Here is a 24393-nt window from a genome sequence, read left to right on the forward strand (position 1 = left end):
TATTTTATATATATTAAAGTCACATTGTGTATATATTAAAATTACTATTTGATTTATATAATTTTACCTAAATATTTTCTTATATTCTCATACAATATCACAGGTTACATATTAGCAATAGAAATCTATACGTGGTAATCACGTTTAGTTCCCATCTGCCAGCATCACTTCGCCATAAACGCCCCTTCCCCAATCTATTTATCTTCACTGAAACTGCTACATTCTTTTTTCCCTTTGAAGCTTTTAAATAACCAATATGTACTTTGAATTTTCCTCATTAAATACTTACCCAGAATTTTATTGGCATAGTTCCAACCAACTTTAACAGGCCGTGCTCTGTGTTCCAGATTTTAAAATGGTCATTTTAATAATGAAATATAATATTTTTAAAAAGAGTTCAATTTAAATCTAGTCTCATTGTTAAGTGGCAACAAAAGTATTTCTCCACACAATGAAATAGATTTTGCATCCTCTTACAGACTGATGATTATTTTATGTCAAAATATGGCTGTGGATTTTGAAACAAAAAATAAAATATTTAATCAGAATGCAAGTCTAAGGACCAGAAGGAAATAATTCACTTATGAATAACATGCAATAGAATTAATAACTTCATTGATTATTAGTGACAGAGTCTATACCATGAAAGTTATTGAATACTTGAATTTATGTTGCCTATGTAGAAAATGCAAATGAATTTTCTTGGATGTTACTCTTAATACATTACGGAGGTGACAACAATATATTTTTTCATAGAATTAAAGTATCTTCATTAAAGCCATTTATTTATGAGATGAATAATACCAGGCCTTTATAAATTGTTAATGTCATATATTGTGGGTTTTAATGCAATAATCAAAAGAATTTATTTAAAATGTGTGTTCTGGAAGTGACGTTAAAAAGGAAAATGAAAGTTAACAAACATAAATTGCCAATGGATAATTGAAAAATATAATTATATGAAGTTTGAACAAGAACCAGGGTCTCTGTATCTTCAAGATAATTTCATGTAATCCACTAAATGTTTTCATTGTTTCTTTAAACTAAAATACAAGAAACAGCTAAGACAAAACACACATAAAATGGATTTGACAAACACAATAATGCTTTATATTGATTAGTATATTGAAACTTCATGTCATATTTCTACAAAAATAAGGTACCTATCATTTGCCAAAATGGCAAAGAATCTAGTCACTCAAGGAGTTCTCAGTCTGTTAGGGAAAAAGATTCAATATGAGAAATAATAGTTTTCGAGTGCCTACTAGACTCCAAATAAGATGCTTGGTATTTTCATGTTTGACTTTGAGTTAGAGATGTGAGATGACATGAATTTCTAATGCAACATAGTATATGGCAGAGATGAGAGGTACAAGGTACTTTATGATAGACAGATAGATCCTACTTCAGGTAATCATGGAATACTCCAAGGAAGAGGTAAAATTTATGTTAAGTCTTTCAGAAGTAAAAGAATTTTGTCAGCTTGGGTTAGAATTTGTGAATTATTGCAGATATAGAGGTACAATCTTTTACTTTATTTGTGAATGGTAAGATGTGTCTCTTAATTACAAAACTGAATTTATATTGTGTTAATAGAAAGAACTTGAGTCGGTTAAAGAAATTTATAAATCACTGGTACATTCTTTTTAGAACTGATTTAAAATAAAAATTTAAAATAAGCAGTCCTCAAAAGTAAAATCCCATTAGTTGTATTGACATGTTAAATTGTTCTTCTAATTCAGTTTATTTAAAAGAAGACACAAGGATCATAAATTTCAATTGATTTTTGTAAACTTTATACAAGTTTGGAACACTAAAGAGAAGAGAATTTTATGGCATCTCTTTTTTTTATTTTGTATTATTACTCATAAAACATAATTTTAAATAATATTTCATATGTTTTTTCTCAAAATAAATGGCAATTGTGCTTAAAAAAATATATACCATAACTGAATATTACTCCTGGTCTTATAATTTTAGTTTTGCTTTGTTTTCTCTAATTTTTTAATATGGAGCATTATGTATAACTTGCAGATTTTGCTTGCTAACTCCAGAAGTATAAAACATTGTAAGCCACTACATTTGTGAAGTAGCAGGAACCTATTTTAAACCTCGGCTGACAAATCTCAAAATAATGGGATTTATCGCAAGTGCATCAACCTGATTGATAAACCAAGCATTAGGCTCTAGAATGATGTCCAATACAACACCTTTAATCAATTAGCAGCATAATTGCTTTATCTATATAAATACACTGACTTAATTTGATACAAATATATAAAAACTTCTCTCCCAAACTTTTATATTTTCAAAGCACCTCTGGTTAAAACGTATACAGTTTATAACGATACATTTGATTAAGAAACTGAAACTGCATATATATCATACCAAGAAGCCAGTAAACACCATTGTAATTCGGTTACCTACTACTCTGAGGAAACTAATGTTTCCTATTTTCTCACTAAGAAAAAGACTTTGCTTCTGGGAAGATGTTGTATTAGATACTTTCTGTAATTCCTCAAGGGAATGCTCAGTTACCAGGTAGAGTCAGTTGATAATGTAACCACATATAATGCCAACTATTTTGTGAAAAAAAAATACATCAAGGCTATATAATATGGAAAGAGATAATGATTTAATAACAAATATTCAGAAGACTAAAATTTGAATGCATGCATTCTAGATTAGTATTATATACATTCCTGAAATTATGATATATCCCTACATGTGTGTCTTCACATTTTAACATTTTATCCTGCAAACCATCAATAACACTGCCATGTATTTTTCTTCGCCTTCTATGTTCAGATTTTCCTTGGATCGCCATACTGACCTTGACAGGATCTTTAACATACATTCTGGAAATGGATCCCTTTATACATCAAAGCCACTTGACCGTGAACTATCTCAATGGCACAATCTTACCATTATAGCTGCTGAAATCAGTAAGATGAATTTTATGTGTATAACATTTAACATATATTTTTAGGTTTTATTTTATATTAAAAGTAATTCCTTTTCATTGTATACGTGATTTATAATTTTAATCTAAGTTTTTAAAAAACTTCTCAACACCTATAATTTTTAATACTTTTTATATATAGTAAGTGATAGCTCTAGATAGAGATAAATGTACATTTTACATTAATAAAAAATCTAGAATTGGGTACTAAAGACGTTCTAGTTTGGGAAAAGAGAAATAAATTTGTTTCATGGACACTATGAATAAGAATCTATGCTAAATGTTGGGTGTATATCACTTAATTTTAAAAACATATAGGTACATACTATTACTTTTTACAAACAAGAAAACCAAAGTAATTGTAATAATAGTTAATATTAAACACTCTTTTCCAGATATTAGTCTAAGAATTTTAAATTAATTTTTCCCTACTAATATTTTTGACCTTATTCGACAGAGAAGGAAAGAAGATTCCAAGAGTTTTGGTAACTTGCCCAAAATCACAGTGCCAGAAGTAGTAAAACTGGGATTTGGAACCAGTCATTGTGTTTCTAGATCAAATACTGAATTGTACACATAATTTACCAGATTTCATCCAACTAGTAGCAGGCAGAGCCAGGATTCAAAACCACATCTGTCTCTACTAGTAAAAGTTCTTGCTTGTGTATAGGATTTTCTACATAATTTGCGGAGCCCATTTTAAATTGAAAATGTCAGGCCTTTTGCTAAAAACGATTAAGAAATATTAACATGGCCACAGCAGAGTGTTAAAACAAGATTGTGGTCCTTCTCAGTGTGAAGCCCTGTATAGTTATGCATGCCCATGAAGCCAGCCCTGTCCACATATCCAAACCTGCTCATGGTTTCTGATTCCTGTACTATATATGTGGAGCAGAGTAGCTCTTTAACTGTTTTAAAAAGAAATGTTAATTAGGGACTGAATCATGGTGAAAAACGAAACCTAGAAATTCCAGATCTGAAATACTAAGCTGAATCCACAAACACGTATCAAGGTCAAGGTTATTTGAAGTATCCATTTCAGGATTTGAGAAGCAGATCATTGGGGCTGAATACCAGAGTCTCAGAAAGATGGAACTAGTCTAGACGGATGATCAGCACAAAATTCAAAGCTTCAAGATAAAGTACATTCAGCTTTCTCCTTAAATCAGGCTTTGAAATATGGAATAACATGATGCTCCAAATGGTTCGGTGTTCCTATCCTGAGTTGTAAATGGCTGTGCCTTTTAAGGCTAACAGAAGATATTTTTGTTTTTAGTTTATTTTTTAAAGAAAACTTTTATTTCTCTATCTGTCCCCACATCACCATGATTAGAAGTGCCCAACAGGATTCAATCTGGTCATTTCAGAATCATGGTTGTTTGTTTTCTCTCTTGATTCAAGATCCTTATTCAAGACCAGCGAGCTAGAAACTGTATTTTCCATTTCAGATACTCGGAGAAATTTAACTTCTAAAGCTAGTAGAAGTAATTACGATTCTGTAAAAAGCCAGGCCAATTACATTCTTCTTTTTCAAAACTAAACCTGTTTCTTGCCCTTAAATGAATCAGTCTATGGAGTAGCTGCTGAGAATGTCTGTCTGCCAAACCACAAGCAGTCAGGGGCCCATTTTGCTGTTCCAAGTATTAAAAGGAATGAGGGTAAGAGGAGAATGGCATACAGGAAATAGTTTTTACTAGATTTTAAACACTGGGTTTATGGTAAATGTGTCATACACCAAATACTAAGCAGGCAGGACACAACGACATATAAATACACTTCCTAACCAATATGTTTCCAGGCCCTGCCTCTAACTGTTTAATTCTACATCCTACAGCAGTATATCACACCATATGGCACATGCTACTTCAGATAATTATTTAGTGCATTATACCATGAAAAACTTCTTTTTCTTTTTTAAAAAATATTTTTAAATGCTATGTGAAGAATAAAAAATCTCAAATTAATGACATAGTCAGGGATTATAGGATACATCATTGTAAAAACCAGTAAATTTCTCTAATTACATCTGAAAATTTAACTATAATTATTGCAGTACATTCTGAAGACAGTTGAGCAAAGTTTATGACTGAAAGATTCCATTACCTATACCTAGTTTCTTATTAGTGGAAATTCTTGCCATAAGATAGAAAATATACATCTTTCTAAAGCCTGAAATTTCTAGATAATAATTTAATTTCATCTTCTGGGAGGCATGGAAAGCCTGTGGATACATAGGTACAGATTCCTCTTCTGCTGTACATTTTAAGATCCTTTACCACTGATATATTCTTGCTACAACAGCGTTTGCCTTGATGACCCTGAGAGAGACTCAGGTGATAAATACATGCCAGCTGCTATTCAGTACAATGCTTCCTTGGAATGCTTTATGTTTTTATTTATATGTAGACTGTAGCATCTGCCAGTAAAAAAGATCAGTGCAAGTACTGTTTTTTGAATAGGTGACTCTAGGCCTGATGCTTTACAAAGCACATTAATCCCTGTGGATTTAGCTTTTGATTTGAAGAGCCTTGAGTTATTTGTAAAGAGGCTGGAGAATCTCTACGTATTGTTAGGGAAGAGACTGACAGTGCAATTTTTTAGATGTGAAACATTTCTGTCTCTCTTCACTCTGTGGCATAGTTAGAAAGTAAATTGCTACCCACAAAAGAGCTATTTTTATTTCAAAACTTTATATTGAAAGAAAATATGTTGCTTATGTCCACTAAATATATAAGTAGGTTAAAGAGCATGTTCCAGAAAATATGGAAGAATAATACCTTCCCACTCTTCTACACAGCAGCAAGTAACTTTAGATGATTGATGGTTCATTCGTAGGCAGACACTGTGCCTCCGGATATTAGCAAATGGTCCACAAGTAAGAGAGGTGGCAAAATAGTAGAATGCCATTTTTCTCCTCTCCACTTTTCTCAAAATGTACTTCTCTTCAGACCCACATGAATTGTAGGAAAGCTAGTTTTTATTGTGTGGATGCTTTGTGTGGAGAAAGAGCATACACTCTTAAGTAACGTAAGGAAATGAAGAAGATATGGCTGTCGATAAAGACGATCTTAATAAAAATGCTCAACACATATTGGGTACTTACCAACAAACTGATACTTTGATAAGAAGTTTTCATGCATTAAATTTAATTTTTCAAATAACTATAAGATTAGAAGTTCAATTTTGATGCACATTGAGTAAACTGAGGCATTAGAGAGATGGAGTAAATTGGCCAGTCATATCGTGAATGAGTGACGGATATGGGAATCAAAGCAGCTCTGTGTGACCCCAGGGTCTGAACTTTTTAATCACCTAACACACTAAGAAGTGAAATATATGTAGCAATACGTTAGAAAATATGAAACCAGAACCTGAAAACTGAATTCATACGGGTTAAGAAGACTGAGGTACAACTGAAGTGTTACAGAGGGAAGGCATTTGAAAGTTTCTGTTGAAAAGAAGAAAAGGTAAATAGACTTCAAAATGGATTTAGAATTCTGTCTGCCTGTCTTCATACTACTTCAGCCTTGAAAATGTCTCTGCTGAATAATCAGTTCTTACACATTATTTTTGAAAAGTGCTGATTTCATTATTTTAGTAACATTATAATTACATGGAGAGCAAGGAGGAGAAAGAAATTCTTTTGAGTAGTGACATATTCCCTATTTGCACCTGACAATATTTTTTACCCTTGTATCTAAAAAATTATTTAGATAAAATTAGAAAGTCAGATATATTCCACAAGGGTAAACAATATTACTCATAACCCATGTTGGTAGAGGCCATTTAATAAGATTCCTACTGTCCCTCAGCTCATCTGCTCTTTGTTTGTTTTGCTTTGTTTTTAGCTAATTATCTTCTTTTTCTTTTTATATTCATCTTCAGCTTGTGTTTGCCAAAGTTTACGCAGAATTTTAACTATATCCAAAGATTGAGGTTTTGATATCATGAAGGCTGACGAATATAACCTGAATTTAAGATGTCAAAACACTCTCACATATTAGTACAAGATCCTAGAAAAATCCACAGTGGCTATAATGTAAATATGACTAATACTAGGTTGTTACCCAAGACTAAGCTAAATAGACATTTATATTTTAAAATTCTATTTACAGTTGAAACAATTTTTAAATGCATGTTTTTATGGGAAAACTTTGATGCTCTTGATTTCATCATTTGTAGCAAAAAAAATTATACTTATTATACTGTTAAACTGATTTTGTTATGCAAAATTGAGCCTGGATGGTTGAAATGATACCAGTAACAATTATATTAATGAGACATTTCATTGTAAATTTCTATTCAATTTGTAGAATTAGTAGCTACATATTAAAATTTCCAAAAAGAAAGTTGAGAGTAGCTGTTGGGATACCTTTGTGATAAAAGTGGTCAGCGGTTAGGTTGTAATATAACAAACTACCACTTAGAAGCTAACGATCTTGAGCAAGTTACTAATTTATTTAAAACTACTTTTTCATCTAAAAAAATCAATAAAGATTAAGCAAAATAATGATGTATAACAAAGATTTAATAAATATTTGTTCTTATTTTATGCATTTGTTCTTATTTTATGCATTTGAGTTCACAATACAGTGAACTCAATTACACTGTATTGTGCTTTTAAAAAGATTTTCCAAAATAATAATAGTACTCTAGAGCCCAATAATAACTGAATTCGTGACTACTTAATTAGGCTCTTAGTAATTTTCTTTATTGCATTTGCTCATTATGTTAGTAGAAGAAATGTGATGTTTATTTGTATGTGAGCATTTAATATCCATGAGATGCTTATACAAACTAAATCTGGTAGAAACTCTAAAATTTTCCTTTCTCTTTTCTAGACAACCCCAAAGAGATGACACGTGTGGCTGTTTTTGTGAGAATTTTGGATGTTAATGACAATGCTCCACAATTTGCTGTGTTCTATGATACTTTTGTTTGTGAAAATGCCAGACCAGGACAGGTGAGTACTTGTAGGATTTGAAAGCATGGGAAGATTTTAATGGCGTGATTAAATTTTCTTTTCCCAATCCTAAGAGGAATGAGCAAACAGAGATAAAAACACCCATAAAGTCTTAGCAGTAATAGATCTAAAAACAAACTCTGATGTTTTTAAGATTGAAAATGTTTTAAATTACAGTATAAGAAGTTTCATATTTCTTTTGTAAAGTCCTGACGTAATTATAAGATTTTATTGTTGTCACAAAAGTTAAAGTATAAGAATAAATAACTTTACATTTATAAACTTTCGAAAACAAATAAACAAAAAAAAACAAAGAAAAAACCCCTGCTGTGTCATTAGATAAATATTGATAACTGCTAGAGATATGAGAAATAAAAGTTAGAAAAAACAAACAAATACATGGGATCAGCAAAACATTCCATCAGTATTTCAATATACGCAAACAGATTTTGAAGCAGGGCTGCAGAATTTGCTCTTTACATTTATACGTTTATTTCCTCATTGTAGCAACACATAAAGTACTTAATGACTTAGTGTTCTCCTTTAAATATTCTTTCTATATCAGCTTTATTTATAACTCTTTAAGTCTTTTCCTCAGTGGACTCATTTTGTTGTTTGAAAAGCTCCAGCGTATATGGCTGAAAGAAATGTTCTTAATTGGTTTGAGTGCTATCTTCACAGAATGAAGCCGCCTGTTATAAATAATAATTAGGAATCAAATTTGTTTTATTAAAGAAAGAGGAGCCACCGTAAAACTGTATGGTGTTTTGACATCATTTGATGCTCTTTATAAACATCAATGTCATTGTTACATTTTTATGCAAATTACAATGTGAAATAGCTCAGATTCTTCCTTCTGAAGATTGTAACAGGAATTCAATAGCCTGTCTATTGTTCGAAATGGTAAAACTGTTGCAGTTGGACTCATTTTTTTATTTGAAAATGTTATGGAAATGTTTAATTTGGAATATTTAAGTGACTTAGCTACTTCCGACCTACTTCTTAATGAAACAGTGTGTGCCCTAAAAATACCGTTCCAAATAGTCGTCTGCCTGCCAGGCTCAGCATGATATAAGTTGAAGCTTTTTCTCTAAAAGATAAATTACCCACTTTGCAACTGCTGCATACATTGCTCCCTCTATGATTTTTCTATCTGATTTTCAAGAGATATCTTTTCAGACCATTTGAGTCATTATAAATACTGAATTTCAAAAGTATTCAAAATACACAAAATAAGGGATTCCTTTTTTTTTAACTTTATCTAGCTCAGTAACTTTATATTTTACAGTCTTTTAAAAATTAGTTGACATATTAAAGGAAAATATAATCAAATCAAAGCTGATTTTAATTTTTAAAAAGTAGTTAGCAATTATTTTTAATAAGACCAGTTTGTTAGGTGTCATTTTGGTCTCATCGGCTGAAAAATGGTTGCTTAAACTAACCTGTTATATACTCAATAATGGAATTCTAGGTTATGACATCCTGGCAGGAAAAATCAAAGCAATTTGGTAAAGTCCTTCCCTGAGCCTTTCTCGAAATTCATTTGTTAACTCTGTCTTGTCTTCCCCTCAGGAAGCGAGAGCTTGGTCAGGTCTTCTGGGTGTGCTTTAGTTATTTATAGAGTATTTCAATCTACCCAATACTCCTCCAAATTACGTGTTCTTTAAGAGTAGCATTTAGAACAACTCTATGAGAAATAATTCTATTCATTTGGTGCGTGGACAAAATGAGAAGACAGAAATAAAGCTAATTGCCACCCCCAACTCATTATTTGCCTATTCCCTGCTGTAAAAATAGGAGACTTTCCTCCTTGGAAAGGATGCAACTTACAATAATATAGTATTAATAGTTCCCTCTTGTGCCTGAACTAGGCCACTTGACCCTCCTTTTTTTTTTTTCATCTCGGAGAGAGTCAGGGGACCTTGGGAGATGGAAGAAGAGAGGACTGGCTGGCTTTCTTGTCTTCCATTTTCCCTCACACATGCACCATGCCTTCAGTAAATAAAATGTATTTTAAATTTTTTAATTTCTATGGGAAGGAAATAGCATTTCAGTCTCATAGGAGATTTCCCTGAGTCAGTCTTCTCAGAGAAGACTGCTGCTTATGTTAAACATCCATGGGTATCTAAAGTCCACACACTTCTCAAACCCAAAATATCCCTTTACATATTTTCCTTTGAACAGTGATGTTACTTCCTCAGCAACTGAAGAAGGATTCTTTTTATCAGAATAAAGGGAATTTTTTTTCATCAACAGAAACTATTAGTCTTCCCGCTAAAAAAAAAAAAAAAAAATTAAAACAATAAAACTTAGTGAATGGTTTAACTTTAAACATCTTAAATTCCATTCATCATCCCAAACTCTATTATAATATACTCCCTGAAACACCACTTAAGTTGATTTAAGATTATTCAAGAAAAGCCCAGTGGAAAATATTAACAAATTTTTTAACCGCCAAGGAGATAAAATATAAATGACTTATATGTGTCTATTTTTCATATGCTCAAAATAAATACTGGACATCACTAGTTTATCTTTTTTGCCTAATTGTGGTAACTTCTTTTTTTGGAAATGGGCCAAAATAAATTTGTCTCCAGCAGAAATAAAATAGCGAGTGCTTACATAGAGACACAAAGGTATGGTTTATCTCCTTGTAGCCAACTTCTGATTTCTATTGTAACTCTTTATGGTAATATACCAAATCAAAATACTGTGATTTTTTAATGTATGACTGGAAAAGGAAAGGAAGACTGGATTGAAAAGTAAATGCTGGTTATGAGGAAGTTGGACACTAGAAGCCAAGTTATGTCCTGAAGGAAAAAAGTATATTGTGAAAAGAAGTAAATGCCTCAATCTGCAATAGAGAAGTCTTGGGATCATAAAAATATGTTGTAATGTGATATAGATTTCCGACATGTGATTCTATTTTGTTTGTATTGTTAATATGAGCTTGACTTATTCACTCTATAACATTTAATGAAAATATATCAGTGAACCATTGATTTTGAAATCTACAATGCTACCATTTTTAATTAAAATAATATATTTTAATTGAGAATTGCTACATAAACCTTTAAATGTTCTTACAGATATATATAAAGATGTGGCCATTTTTTCTGAAGTGTAAAAATGAGCAGGAATTGTAAATTGTAATTACAGTTGCAAATGTATATTTATTATGAGACATTGTAGTTTTTCTTTTAAAAGATCATCATCTCTACTTTCACTTTTTATCATTTATATCTCTATATGTTAACGTATTAATCTTAATGATACATATAAACAAGAATTTCCATCAGTCTACTATCTTTCTTGATATGTTATCACATTTATATCATTTTTTCCTCTTCAATTTATTCTAACAAATCACTATTTAAAAATAAAATTTTTAGGCTGCTTGACAAACACATCAGTCGAGAAATGTTTTTGTAATTGAATCAATACCTCTTAAAGGAAATTAGTTAACATTATTTTAACATTTTGTTTAATTTTTTTATATATGTACCGTCTTTTGGGTAAGCCATTAGCCACGAATTCTTGCTTTTATTTAATCTTAAATTACCACTAACATTTCACAATGTAGTTATTATATTTTAAAATGTATTTTTAAAATTTTTCAAAATTAAAAATTTTTTAGCTGCCTATTTCTAGATAATAAACATTTATCTTTGTTTGTTTCAATTATATTTCTTGTATCATTTTGAAATAAATGGTTAGGGTTATTTAATTAAATAAGGAGTGCCTCAAACTTACCGCATTGTTATTTTTATAAGACACTTTAAAAGAAAAATAATTTAATACAGAATAGTTAAAATAATTTGTTTTTTAATTATTTTACATCATGTTTTAAACTTAAATTCCTTTTTAAATCAACAAAATGTCAGTAACAAATATTTTCATTCAAGTATATTTGACCATTTATATAGATATCAGTACACATTTTTAACTATTTCTGAAGCCCCCTTGCAAAATCAAAATATGCAAAAAATATGTAAAATATTATATATATAAGTTAACGACAAAGTAGGTATGTATGCAAAAAAGTACATAGCTATATTACGTATATATTTTATAATATCAATTAATCATATAACATGTTCAAATCAATAATCTGATTATAGTATAAGGTGTTAATATTTTTACTTTGTTACCAGATAGTTTCTTATATTGTTACCAGAAAATAATACAAAGAGTTATAAAATAAAATAACCCTTCTAATATAACCTTTTCTCATAGTATGCATATGTTGAATTTAAAAATACATAATTGTATTGATGGTGCAAATGAAGTGAATTGTTACTGTTAAAGTAGACAATAATGTTTGTCTTTTTTTAAAAAAAAGGTATGTATAGTATTGTCTATAAAATCTTTAGATTTTTTTTGAGTAGTTTTCACTTTTTTGATAAGGAGCAAAGCCTCAATCAAAATAATTTTCTAATTTTTCCTACATTATATAAACTTTTCCAGATCAGTGTTCAAATATATTTGAAATACACTACTCACTTCAAAAGCTATATCTAAATTAACAAAACTATAAAAAATATATTACCATTTATCATTTTGAAGGAATGGGTAATATTTAAGAGAAATTGAGATAGGCAAAAACAGAGACAGAGTAACACACGCAGGGAGAGGGAGAATGAAAGAAATAGGGACTTTGTTAAAATCAAAGTAATAATAAAATAAATGGAATAACTCAAAGATAAATGCAGGTGGAAGAAAATCAATTGCCTTTAAAATTTTTGAAATAAATTAGATATCAAAATTTACATGTTATAAGCAGATTATACCCATGGAATTTTGACAAATATGTATTTTTCTCTTTTCTGCAGCTAATACAGACTATAAGTGCAGTAGATAAAGATGACCCTTTAGGCGGACAGAAATTTTTCTTCAGTTTAGCTGCTGTAAATCCAAACTTCACAGTACAGGATAATGAAGGTAAATTTCAGAACGTGTTCGTTATGATTTAAGGTGACATCAATGAGACATTTTCTTTAAGATAACAATTGCCATTTACTTGATGTATTAATTTATTGATCTTTGTTAAAAATTGTGTTTCTGTCGGATATTTAATGAGATATTATGGCAATTTCTTGCTTGATAGGGTTTACTTTCTTGAATTTTAAAATAATCAAATATGTGAAAGAAATCTCTATATGGATCCTAATTAAAAGATTGAATCTCAAAAAACATTCAAGGAAGGCTGGGAAAAAGCAATTTTCTTAAGAAAAAGGGTAGAACAAAGAAGAAGAGTGAGAAGAAAGAGAAGTAGTATATCAACCCGTGAAGGGACTGTACAAAAAGCATAGTTGCAAAGCCAAGATACACTATTCTCCTGTGTAATATATGAATTTTATAATGTCTCTGTGATCAAAAATACTAAAGTTGCATGTTTTGCATTCTCAAAAAAGATAGAAACATATTTTAGAGAAAAAATATATGAAAATTGTTACTATTTTTAAAAAGTTGAACAGCTTTTTCTTTGAAAATAAGTATGGCAATTATTCTGGTCTAAATAAAAGTATGTAATTAGAGCTTTTCTCTCCTTCGTAAATTGATGTTAAACAATGGCATCAGCTAGTTTTTGTTATAAAGCATACTTGTTTTAGAGCAACTATAGATATTCTTAAAATAAATCTAACTGCTTTGGCATATTTATAGTTCCTTCCTAACAGTTGTGTGTATGCTGGCAGAGCCAGGTTGCTATATCACCTCTAGGTGGCATTCAGAATATCAGAAAGTAGTTTAAGGTAATGGATAGTTTTATATTGAGCCAATTGTTACTTGAGATATATGATGTAGTAGGAACTTTGCACAAATCAGTCAAGGGAAGTGGATCTATAGGTAACACCTATAGATCTAAATTTGAATTTCTGAAATGTCTATGTTTTCTCTCCCTCTGGACACCAAAAATAATTGTGATTGGAAAAATCAACATACAGTTGGCAGTTAAAATACAAAATGTTCAGTTACATTTGAATGTCAAGAAAACAAGCCATCATTTTCATTTGCTGAATCTGGCAACCTAAACACAGAACTTAGACTGGACAGCCTCAGTACTGAATTGACAATAGTCTACCTCTTTCTAATTGCATTTTAATTTGTTTTATGTTCCTAATAAACTGAGCCCTAGATCCCAACCAAACCACCTCTCAATTTTAAAAAGTAATAGAGATTTGAAATAGTACATCTTACACAGCATTTCACAGTTACTGGGAAAACAACTCAAGGCTAGTCTTAATTTTTGACAAACAGTACCATTTTCCTATGTTAGAAAGAGTTTCTGATCCAAAAACTTCATCAAAACAATGTGTATGTCAAAACCACGGTGATCGAGATGAGACAAAATGATTCGAATAGAATGGTTAGTTTAAGATAAATCCTTATTTTGTTCTTCAATATATCAGTTATTGTAGGCAAAATTAAGATTTACGAACTCTTCAAACATTTAAAAAGTATAAGGCAAGGAAATTCTAAAAATACCCACATGCTTATAAATGTTTATTTTAGTGTAGGCTTAAGAATGGAAGAATTATATTGTAATACTTCTTAGAAGATAAGTCAATATTGTAAAATTATCAGGACACTACATTTTATTTTTAAAATCTGGTTATGTACATCTTTTATTTTATTAATCCACTTTCATAGCTTATGTAGTTAATTGATACAGTAGAATTTAACTTCTCACTAATTATTTAAGAAAAGATTATTTTATGTTCAAACAACTATACCTGTGAGAAATTGTCAGTTTTTTCTCTTGTTTAATTTAGAAATTGGCTAACTCATTCTCACCCAGCTCTACAGGACTGACTAAACTAGGCTAAGTGCATTGGACAAATAGAGTAGGAAATTATCATCCAAGTATACAATGATTTTATTTTTTAATATGTATTGATTATAAAGGGCTAGAAGAAATTTTTTTTATTAACCCACAACTCCCATTCACAGATCCTGAGTGAGTTAGATCAAATAAATATCAGTAGCAATCTACTAGGTAGTAAGATGCTGGCCTTTATTAGACCCCTGCTTCTTTCCGTGTGCCTATTATTCATTCCATATCAGCTGTCTTCCACCAATATTTTGAACTATATACATTTATTCATGTTTATGGGTAGAAATCAAAGTTCAGAAATATTAAGTAACTTGCTCACTATAGTTCATATATTGAGACTCATGAAGTTTCTGACTGCATTGATTTTTAAAGTACAATTACAATGAAAATTTACTCAATTACATTGAGTAAATTTGGATAATGTGAATATTGGATTAATGTGTTATATATGTGTGTAGACATGTATGTACATTTTTTCTTGCTAGGCATATTTGTTTTCTGAAAATTTTGAAAAACAGTATGCTATCTATGTAGTCTTGATAAATGATTGACTATTAAAAATTCACCATTTTGAAAATCTAATATATAAGCAATCATATTAGATTCCACAAACTAATTTATCTTATCTATATTTTAATTATATCGTATACATTTTATAGGAAAATTTATATCAATTTTTATATTTTGCATAAACATCGCTTATGTGTATGTTAAAACCACGGTGATCGGGATGAGACAGAGGCACTGTTCCAAGCTATTTGTAATAATTTAAAATTTATTTTAGATAACACAGCCAGAATTTTAACTAGAAAAAATGGATTCAACAGACATGAAATAAGTACCTACCTGTTGCCTGTCGTGATATCAGACAACGATTACCCAATTCAGAGCAGCACGGGCACGCTGACCATCCGAGTGTGCGCTTGCGATAGCCAAGGCAACATGCAGTCCTGCAGCGCGGAAGCGCTGCTGCTCCCTGCGGGCCTCAGCACAGGGGCCTTGATCGCCATTCTCCTCTGCATCATCATTCTGTTGGGTAAGGAATGTCAGAGCAAGTAAGATTATTCCCTAGATTGCTTACTTTGATGTGTTAGTAAATAAGGACTGTTGCTATTAAAATACCTCCTCCCAAACTACCCTTGATGTTTCAGATAGATGTAAATTAACTATGGAATGTCGTTTATATTAAAATATTTTATCTGACTCGATAAAATAAAACCTTCCTTTTATAAATAATGAAATTGAAAGTCAGAAATAGTCAACACATTTTCCAAGGTTATGCAATTTCTGAGTGGCTGAAACAAGGCAAGACACTTTGCAGTTAGTCACTGTATATATAGTTTTTCAGTAAATCTAAAGTTTGTTTCCACCTATTTTATGGCTGGATGGAAGCCTCACTATCTTACTCTTTTCTGAAATAATTTTAAAAAGGTCCTTTACTTGGTTGACTTGTCCTTAAAACAATGATACTTGATTTTATAACCTAGAGCAAATTGCTTTTTAATTGCCTTTGAAATAAGAATCAGGTTAAATTTACTCTCTAGTTGCATTATCTTAAAATTACTGTGAATATTCTTATGACCCTAATCAAAAAAACACTGTATCTAACATTTTAAGAAGCAGTGAAATGAACTTGGATTTTGGAGCTCACCTTTGTAAGTTTTATTACTTTCATTATTAGAAACTTTTTTTTTGTTGAGTAAGATCATTTGGTTGATAAACCATCTGAGGTTTAAAATTTTTATATCAGAAGTTTATATGTGTGTATGAATACATAAATTTAGGGAAAAAATGTCATATTTTCTCCAAAATTGAAACTTTCTTATATGTTGCATTAAAAAAAAGTCTCATTGCACTCTTGCATAATAAGCTTAAAGGCAAGTAATCTGACCATTCTATATTAATAAAAGATAAAACATAACTTAATACTACTTCACAGAATAATTGTCAACTTGAGCTGCTATAACACAGTACCAGAGACACATAGCGTAAACCACAGAAATTTATTTCTCAAAGTTCTGGATGCTGGGAAGTGCAAAATCAAGGCACTGGCCCTTCTGTGTTAGCTGAAGGCATACTTCCTAGTTTGCAAATGGCTGTCTTCTGTTGTTTCCTCACATGGCAGAAAACAACCATCTCCGCTGTGTCCCTTTTTATAAGAGCACCGATTCCATTCATGAAGGCGCTTTCTCAGTGACCAATTATCTCCCAAAGACTTAACCTCCAAATCCCATCAGGCTGAGGATTTAGGTTTTCACATATGAGTTTTGAGGGGATACATTCAATTCCTAACAATAATAAATCCCATATTGTTTAAATGTTTATTCTAAAGAGACTAAATATAGATATTTCTTCATACATATACCTGGTAAGATATTTTACCTCCCTTTCCTCATCTAATTGAATACACATCTGTTTCTCCTAATTGTCATTTTAAAGGATCATGACCAAAATGTATGAGGATCATGAAGGAAGGTGGGAAATTAATATGACCGGGTGGAATTTGATATTAATTTTTTTCTATTTCTTTTGCTGTTACCATTATTGAGATCAAAGTTGCTATTGTTATTGATAACTTGTCATGGAAATAAGGAACTATCCTTTCTGAGTGATACATATTTTTACCTGTTTATAGGATCTATACCTGTTTAAGATGTATCTAGCCAAGGTTCATACGTGGTTTTTGCAGTCAGTTTCATGTAGTAATTTGAATTCACTCTGCTATCATGTGATCCAACAATTATTTTTGATCTCATGCATGATATATATTTCTATGGAAAACTTCTAAACTAATAACATCTAAACAATGTGGTCTCCCCCCTTCACCCCAGTAATTAAAGCCTTTTAACAATGTAAGAAAAAAATATATATCTAAATCCATCAGCAAAGCTATTTAAATAAAAACTCATACTTCATATTTTGTGAAGAATGCTGCCTTTTAAATATTTAATAAGGATGTGAAAAACATGGGCATATTTTTGCCCTTCTTAATTATTATACTTGAACCTGAATTCAATTTGTGTCTATTTGTTAATAAATACCCTATGTCGCTATGTAATGCAAAGTATGATTACTATCTGTATAATCAGGAACAATCTTTAAACACTTAGAAAAATAGATTAAGTCACTGGATTTGAGAAATATCCCACATTGCTTTAAAAATAAACATACTATTTTTAATCTCTAACATCCTAGCGAAATCCTTCAACAAAAATGGTGGAAGTACAAAATTAATCTTAAATACTAACCTGTCTGGGAAAACCTATTGCTTAAACTCTATAGCATTTCTACTCATCATGTAGATGGTGTTTTAGGTGGACCTTTAATGTGTCTTTTTTTTTTTTTTTCCCCTAAGTGATAGTAGTACTGTTTGCAGCTCTGAAAAGACAGCGGAAAAAAGAGCCTCTGATCTTGTCCAAAGAGGACATCAGAGACAACATCGTCAGCTATAACGACGAAGGTGGCGGAGAGGAGGACACCCAGGCCTTTGACATCGGCACCTTGAGGAATCCTGCAGCTATCGAGGAAAAAAAGCTCCGGCGAGATATTATTCCGGAAACTTTATTCATACCTCGGAGGACTCCTACAGCCCCAGATAACACGGATGTGCGGGATTTCATTAACGAAAGGCTAAAAGAGCATGATCTGGATCCCACCGCACCACCCTACGACTCCCTCGCAACCTATGCCTACGAAGGAACCGATTCCATTGCGGAATCTCTGAGTTCGTTAGAATCAGGTACCACCGACGGAGACCAAAACTATGATTACCTCCGGGAATGGGGCCCTCGGTTCAATAAGCTGGCGGAAATGTATGGGGGCGGGGAAAGTGACAAAGACTCATAACCTAGGATACCTATTCTGTCGGAACAAGAGGAAGTAACTTTACCTACGCCGTCTCCACTTCACAATATTTGGTCTTCAGGAGAATTTTCCTGCCACTCAGCACAATTTTTTTCCCTTTTACTTTTAAATTTGTTCATTAATTACATTAATTCTTTCCTGTAGGATGTCTCATGGAATAAATACGACATTTTATTTAATCACTTCCAAGAGCCAAAGCTATGGAAATTCAGTGTTGTCCATTTTAGGAAATAAAGATAATTTCAGAAACACGAACAGGATAGTTCTCCCTTAAGTAACCTCACGAACAAGCCGCTTCTGTTAGATACATGTCTTGCCCTTGCAAATGAAGCTTTTAAAAAAAAAAAAGTGAATAAAAATTTTAAGGTATATCCTGTTCTGTACATTAAATTTTAAAAAATGTACATGTGGTGTTAGTAGATGTGATATGCAACCTGGTATACAAAACGTTTGTGCAATTTCATTTCATCAAATTCTATCTGCTAATGTTTTATATTTATATTTTTGTATTTATTTTTAAAAAATAAACCAGTTTTTACAACTACCTTGTCTCTAGCTTCTTTTTTTTTTCTCTAGGAAGGAAAAGTTTTTTTTTATCCATTAAATATCTTGGTACAAAATTATATTGAATGCAGGTAAGAACACAAAGTCATTGTAATTACTGCTGATGGGTCTAATCAAATGATTTAGGTAAAAATTATTTTTCGATTGAGTTTTGTTATGCTGTGACATGTGAACAACTCATCACATTAAAAGTAACATTAATCTATAGACCACTTAAAAACTTGCCATTTAAGCAAATCTAAAACATGGCCATCCTTATGCTAACTATCCCAAAACACTAGCAATGCAGTAATTTTTTTCTTCATATTTACCAAAATAATATCTGATAGAATAAAACATTTTCTTATTTTTGTATGACATTTTTGCTATTGAGATTTATAGGCAATGAGAATTCAGAAAGATTTCGGACAGAAGTAATCTTTTAATGGAAAATATACTTATTTCCCATGGTGACATTGAAATTGCCTTGTAATGAGAGTAATAATGCTAAATATTCCATTAAGATACAGTATTGTGATTATGTCAGGTTTTCAAAACTGCATTATACATTTATTTATTTATTTATGATAAAGTCTACTTTTCTGTCAATTCAATAGAAAACAAACAAAAAAACCTCCCACGAAACTGGCAGTTAATTTCAGAGTTCCTGAGATTCATGGAGGCCAGCTACCACTAACTGGTCCCTCTTTTCACAAGTTCCAAACATGATTTATTTTAAACGGAGCACTATGTTGGCCCTACACTAAGAAGTTGCATTCCCTGCTGTGTATATTGTAAAGAATACCAAAGATTTGTGCTTTCTAATTAGTGAAAATGCTATGCTTTTGGAGTGAGTCAGAATGCAATACTGACATCCTTAAGGCAGAATTAATTATTTCCATCTTCTTGAATGATTTTCCTTCCTTCGACTTCTATGCTAAAAAGGCAAGCATCCCTCTGACCACAGATATTTTAGTTTTCACGGTAATTAATTATGAAAGAAAAACAACCCATGCGGTCTAGTTAAAATTACAGTCACAAGGTTAAGTGACTCATCAGACCATAGTAAAACCTAGTTTGTTCTACTTCCTATATTCCAAAAACCCTTTTATGTACCCAGAAGGCTAACTGTCAAAAGTTCAAAGTTTAAGGAAACATAAAGGTTTGATCATATATGCTGAACTTGAAGAGAAAACCCTTAATATCCTAGTTGTAGCAAGAAATGGAAAAGATAAAGACGTATATTATGAGCATTTCTCATTACTTATGATTCAAAATGTAAAATATTCATTTGATTGAAAATTAGTTTTTAAATTTCCAGCATTACCGGATATGGTTCCATAGTGTAGCAGTTAGCACTCCGATTTACATGCAGAAGGCCCTGGGTTCGTGCCCTAGGGGACCCATGGTCCGTGGTCTCTGGCCATGCCACCCTCAACAAGCCCAATGTTTGATCTCGGAAGCTAAGCAGGTTTCGGACCTAGTTAGTATTTGTTTGGGAGACCACCTAAGAAGACCAGGTGCTATAGGCATAAATAATAATAATAAATAAAAATAAATAAATACATTTCCAGCATTACCTATCTTCTTAATATAAGATGTCAATAGTTAGAATTCTTACTTGAATATTTTTATCTTCATTCAGATAATTTTTTCAAACTGACATTAACTTGCTCTGTCATTTGTTTTATTTGTCATCCATTTTTATAAATTTTAGAGAACTGTAGCAGAGATCTCTGGCATTATGCAAACCAGTTTTCCAAAAATTCTCTTTAAGGAGATCGATTAGAAGATTTCTTTGGTAATACAAGAATTATATTATATAGAAAACATTTTTAAGAGTACCAAACCAGTCCTTGGTAATAGATACTGTAACATTTTTTATAATGAAGTTGATAATTAATTTCTTAGAGACCTGAAATTAGAAAGTATGCTTATAATGAACTGTTCAAACTCTCAACATCTCCCATGCATGATACTCTTCCAAAGAAATGCCCACAAAAGAGGTTATTTTATGTACTAAAATTTTTTATGTGAAGAGTGGAAAAAAATATCTCTCAAGATCATGTTATTGATTTCATCATACAGCTGTGGAGCTTTTTATTTATTTGTCCATTATTCCTTCATTAATCAAATATTTTGAGCATTTATTATAAAAATTGAAGGATGTTTTAGACCCTAGAGATAAAGTAATAAATCATAGAATTTTTATTTATGTAATTCCTCTATTAGTGAAAATTTTAAAAAATGGCAAAATGGTTATCAAAACACTCAGAATTTATAACAAAACATATAACTTTTACTACTAACTTTCAAATACAAAAAAAAATTGGCAAAATGGTTATCAAAACACTCAGAATTTATAACAAAACATATAACTTTTATTACTGACTTTCAAACACAAAATAAATTATTCTGTTATCTTTGTCATGTTTTAAATATTCAGATAAGTGAAAAAAATTCTAAATCTTTGATCATTAAAAATAGTGATTCAGTTAATCAATTTTCATTGGTTCTATTTTCAACCAAATATCAAAGTTTATATAATGACAAATTCATACTCTTAAGCTGAACTTTTTCGATATATGTCAGGTAGATAATGTCACACAGCTGCAAGAATCTCCAGACATTTTTTGGTAGATTTAAACATATAAACTACGAGTAAATAAATGTCTAGGATAGTGTAAAAAAAAAAAAAAGAAACCCTAAGATTTAGAATTGAAGGTTAGAGATAGCTGCATATCTGGGCTCATATACCAACCTATCTACCTAAGTGCCTCTCTCTCCCTCTCGATATATATATATAGTGCCTTCACTATGCCTCCATCAGCTGTCCCCCGTCCCTGCTGACCATTTATTTTCTGACAGTGGTTTACCATATGTTACAGCTCCCTTGGCTTGTGGACTTCAGCCTGGGCCGGCGTCCTTGGGCAATGCTGCAGCTACTGGTGGCCATAAATGGAATCTCCCTGATTCACATGCTGTCCCTCCAGATCTGTTAGAAGTGCAGCCTATCCCCGAGATTGAAATAAAGTAGACCCTTGGTCTCCTTTTATCTCCCAGCCAGGCAGCTGGACCACCCCCGCTGCTTTGAAAGAGTGCACACTGGCCCACAGAGAGTGTTCAGGTCTCCCACTTAGTCACAGGTCATTCTGCAGGTTGTAAATAGTGTAGGATAGTGGTGTCTAGTCATTTATTTATCTTATTCAGCGTTCACTAGAGAGCCTGCATTTCCCCTTTTCTTCCAAGGTTGTGCTCAAGCCTGACTTTATAGTCATCCTGGACCCTAATTTTGTCTTGTAAATCCCACATCCAAGAACTCAGACTCATTTCCTTTTTAAAAATATACACAGAATCCCACCACTTCTCACCATCCCCATCCCCCTGGCCCAAGACACCAATGCCCTTTTTCTGGATTTAGGAGCATCTCTCTTGTCATTTGTTCCTCTTACATTCTACTATCAGTAAGTTAAAGAAATATTTTTTCTACTCCTTCATTTTACTCAGATCAGATGGCAAAATCTTTACATCCTTTAAGCCTCTGTACCCTTTTGACATCTTCTCCCACTTTTTTTTACCCTGCTCCAGCCACTGACTCTTTGCTGTTCGTTTGTGCCCTCATGTGCCTACACTGACCATTCCCTCATCCTCCACCTTGTGTATTTACCTCCTTCAAGTTCTTTATAAAACATTATTTTTTCAAATTGAAGTCTTCCCTGTCCTCCCTATGTAGAGTTATGATATTTCTTTAGACTTCCGATTGCTCTTACACTGCATTTTTCTCCCTAACACTGCCACTTTTTAATATGTTATATGACTTACTTATTTACTGTTATTATTTTTTTGTCTCCCTCAAATAGAATGTAAATTTCATGAGAGCACAAATTTTGTCAGTTTTGTTCATTTTGATGCCCAATAAACAGAATTATGTCTGTTTAGGTGCTCAGTAGACATTTGTTGGAAGAATTAATAAATACTATGCTATTGAATTTATCACATATTATACTTAATTTTAAATATATGTACATATACATACGCTATATGCGTAAGATATATCCACTTCTTCCTTTAGATAGTGAGTTACTCAAAGTAATAAGATTTGTCTTAGTGATTTCTTTGTTTTTTTTTTCTGAGAAACGTTTTTCTTTCAGACTTCTACAGGATAAATGATAATAATAATTATTTTGGCTAATTATTTTAAGAAAGTAGAGATAAATCTTAAAGGACACACAAATCTGAGAAGGTCAAAACATTGTTTTAAATTAAGTTATATTGCAAATGTGTTTGAAATATTTGCAAAGTGCTAAAGATTATGACAGTGGAAATTGACATGAAATAAATGCTAACAGGCAGAGAATGACTATCTTTTCAGGTTCTGTTTTGAGGTCTGGGTCATGATTTTTGGGACCTTACTAGTGCTGTGAAAAAGACAAATACAGGGAGTATTGATTAGGGAAGATTTTGAGGAAGATTATGATGGAAGGGAATGTTGAAATGGAACAGAAGACCAGTACCCCAAGGAAAACTCTCATTCTTTGCTAACAGGCACTGGAGTTCAATTTTTCAATTTATTTGCTTTTTGTATTCTTTTTTCATTTGTTTGTTTTCCACAGGTCATAATTACTGTGTATACAGAGTTCGATTTTTCTGATTACCTTAAAGAAATTTCAGTTGTTGAAATTGCCAAAACATACCAAGTTACTGATACGCAAAGAGGAAAGCCTTCAAACTTACCTAGGCATGGGCTCTAGAGACAACCTTGTATCAAGAATCCACAACAAAACCAAGAAAAGGAACTGAGAAAATTGATGTGAATGAGCAAAGATGCTTGGAACCAAAGATACATTGATGGTTAAACAATTACACACACACACACACACACACACACACACACACACACACACACACATACAGTCTCGGCCTCCAAAAAAAGCCAGCAAAACCACATATATGTCAAATTTATATATATTTGATATATGTGTGTATATAACTTATTTTAATCCACTCAAACATTTATTATATATATATTACATTGTGTATCCAATTTTCCTGATAATCTCCTTATTTCTTTAAGGCTACAAGTACAGCATTTACCTCCATGCTGAACTCATTATTTCATTCTAAGATGTGGAAACCAACTCAGAAAAAGAAAAGAGAAAAAGAGACTTTTCATAATTCTAATTAGTAAGAGCAAAAATAAACAAAAAATGCAACTAAAGATACTTT

The 24393-nt window shown here is 31.6% G+C and overlaps 1 protein-coding gene across 1 annotated transcript in view; it reads left to right on the plus strand.

The window, feature by feature from the left end:
• LOC102896762 (cadherin-10) overlaps positions 1-19168 on the plus strand; it is a 135613-nt gene extending 116445 nt beyond the window's left edge. The window contains exons 8-12 of the mRNA XM_006907117.3: positions 2809-2945; positions 7804-7925; positions 12758-12866; positions 15545-15796; positions 18116-19168. Coding sequence (XP_006907179.1) covers positions 2809-2945; positions 7804-7925; positions 12758-12866; positions 15545-15796; positions 18116-18606 — 1111 coding nt within the window. The 3' untranslated portion in view covers positions 18607-19168. The remainder of the gene's footprint in view (positions 1-2808; positions 2946-7803; positions 7926-12757; positions 12867-15544; positions 15797-18115) is intronic.
• Positions 19169-24393: the final 5225 nt, after the last annotated feature.

Source organism: Pteropus alecto, unplaced genomic scaffold, assembly GCF_000325575.1.
Source record: "Pteropus alecto unplaced genomic scaffold, ASM32557v1 scaffold152, whole genome shotgun sequence".
In the NCBI taxonomy this organism is placed as follows: domain Eukaryota; kingdom Metazoa; phylum Chordata; class Mammalia; order Chiroptera; family Pteropodidae; genus Pteropus; species Pteropus alecto.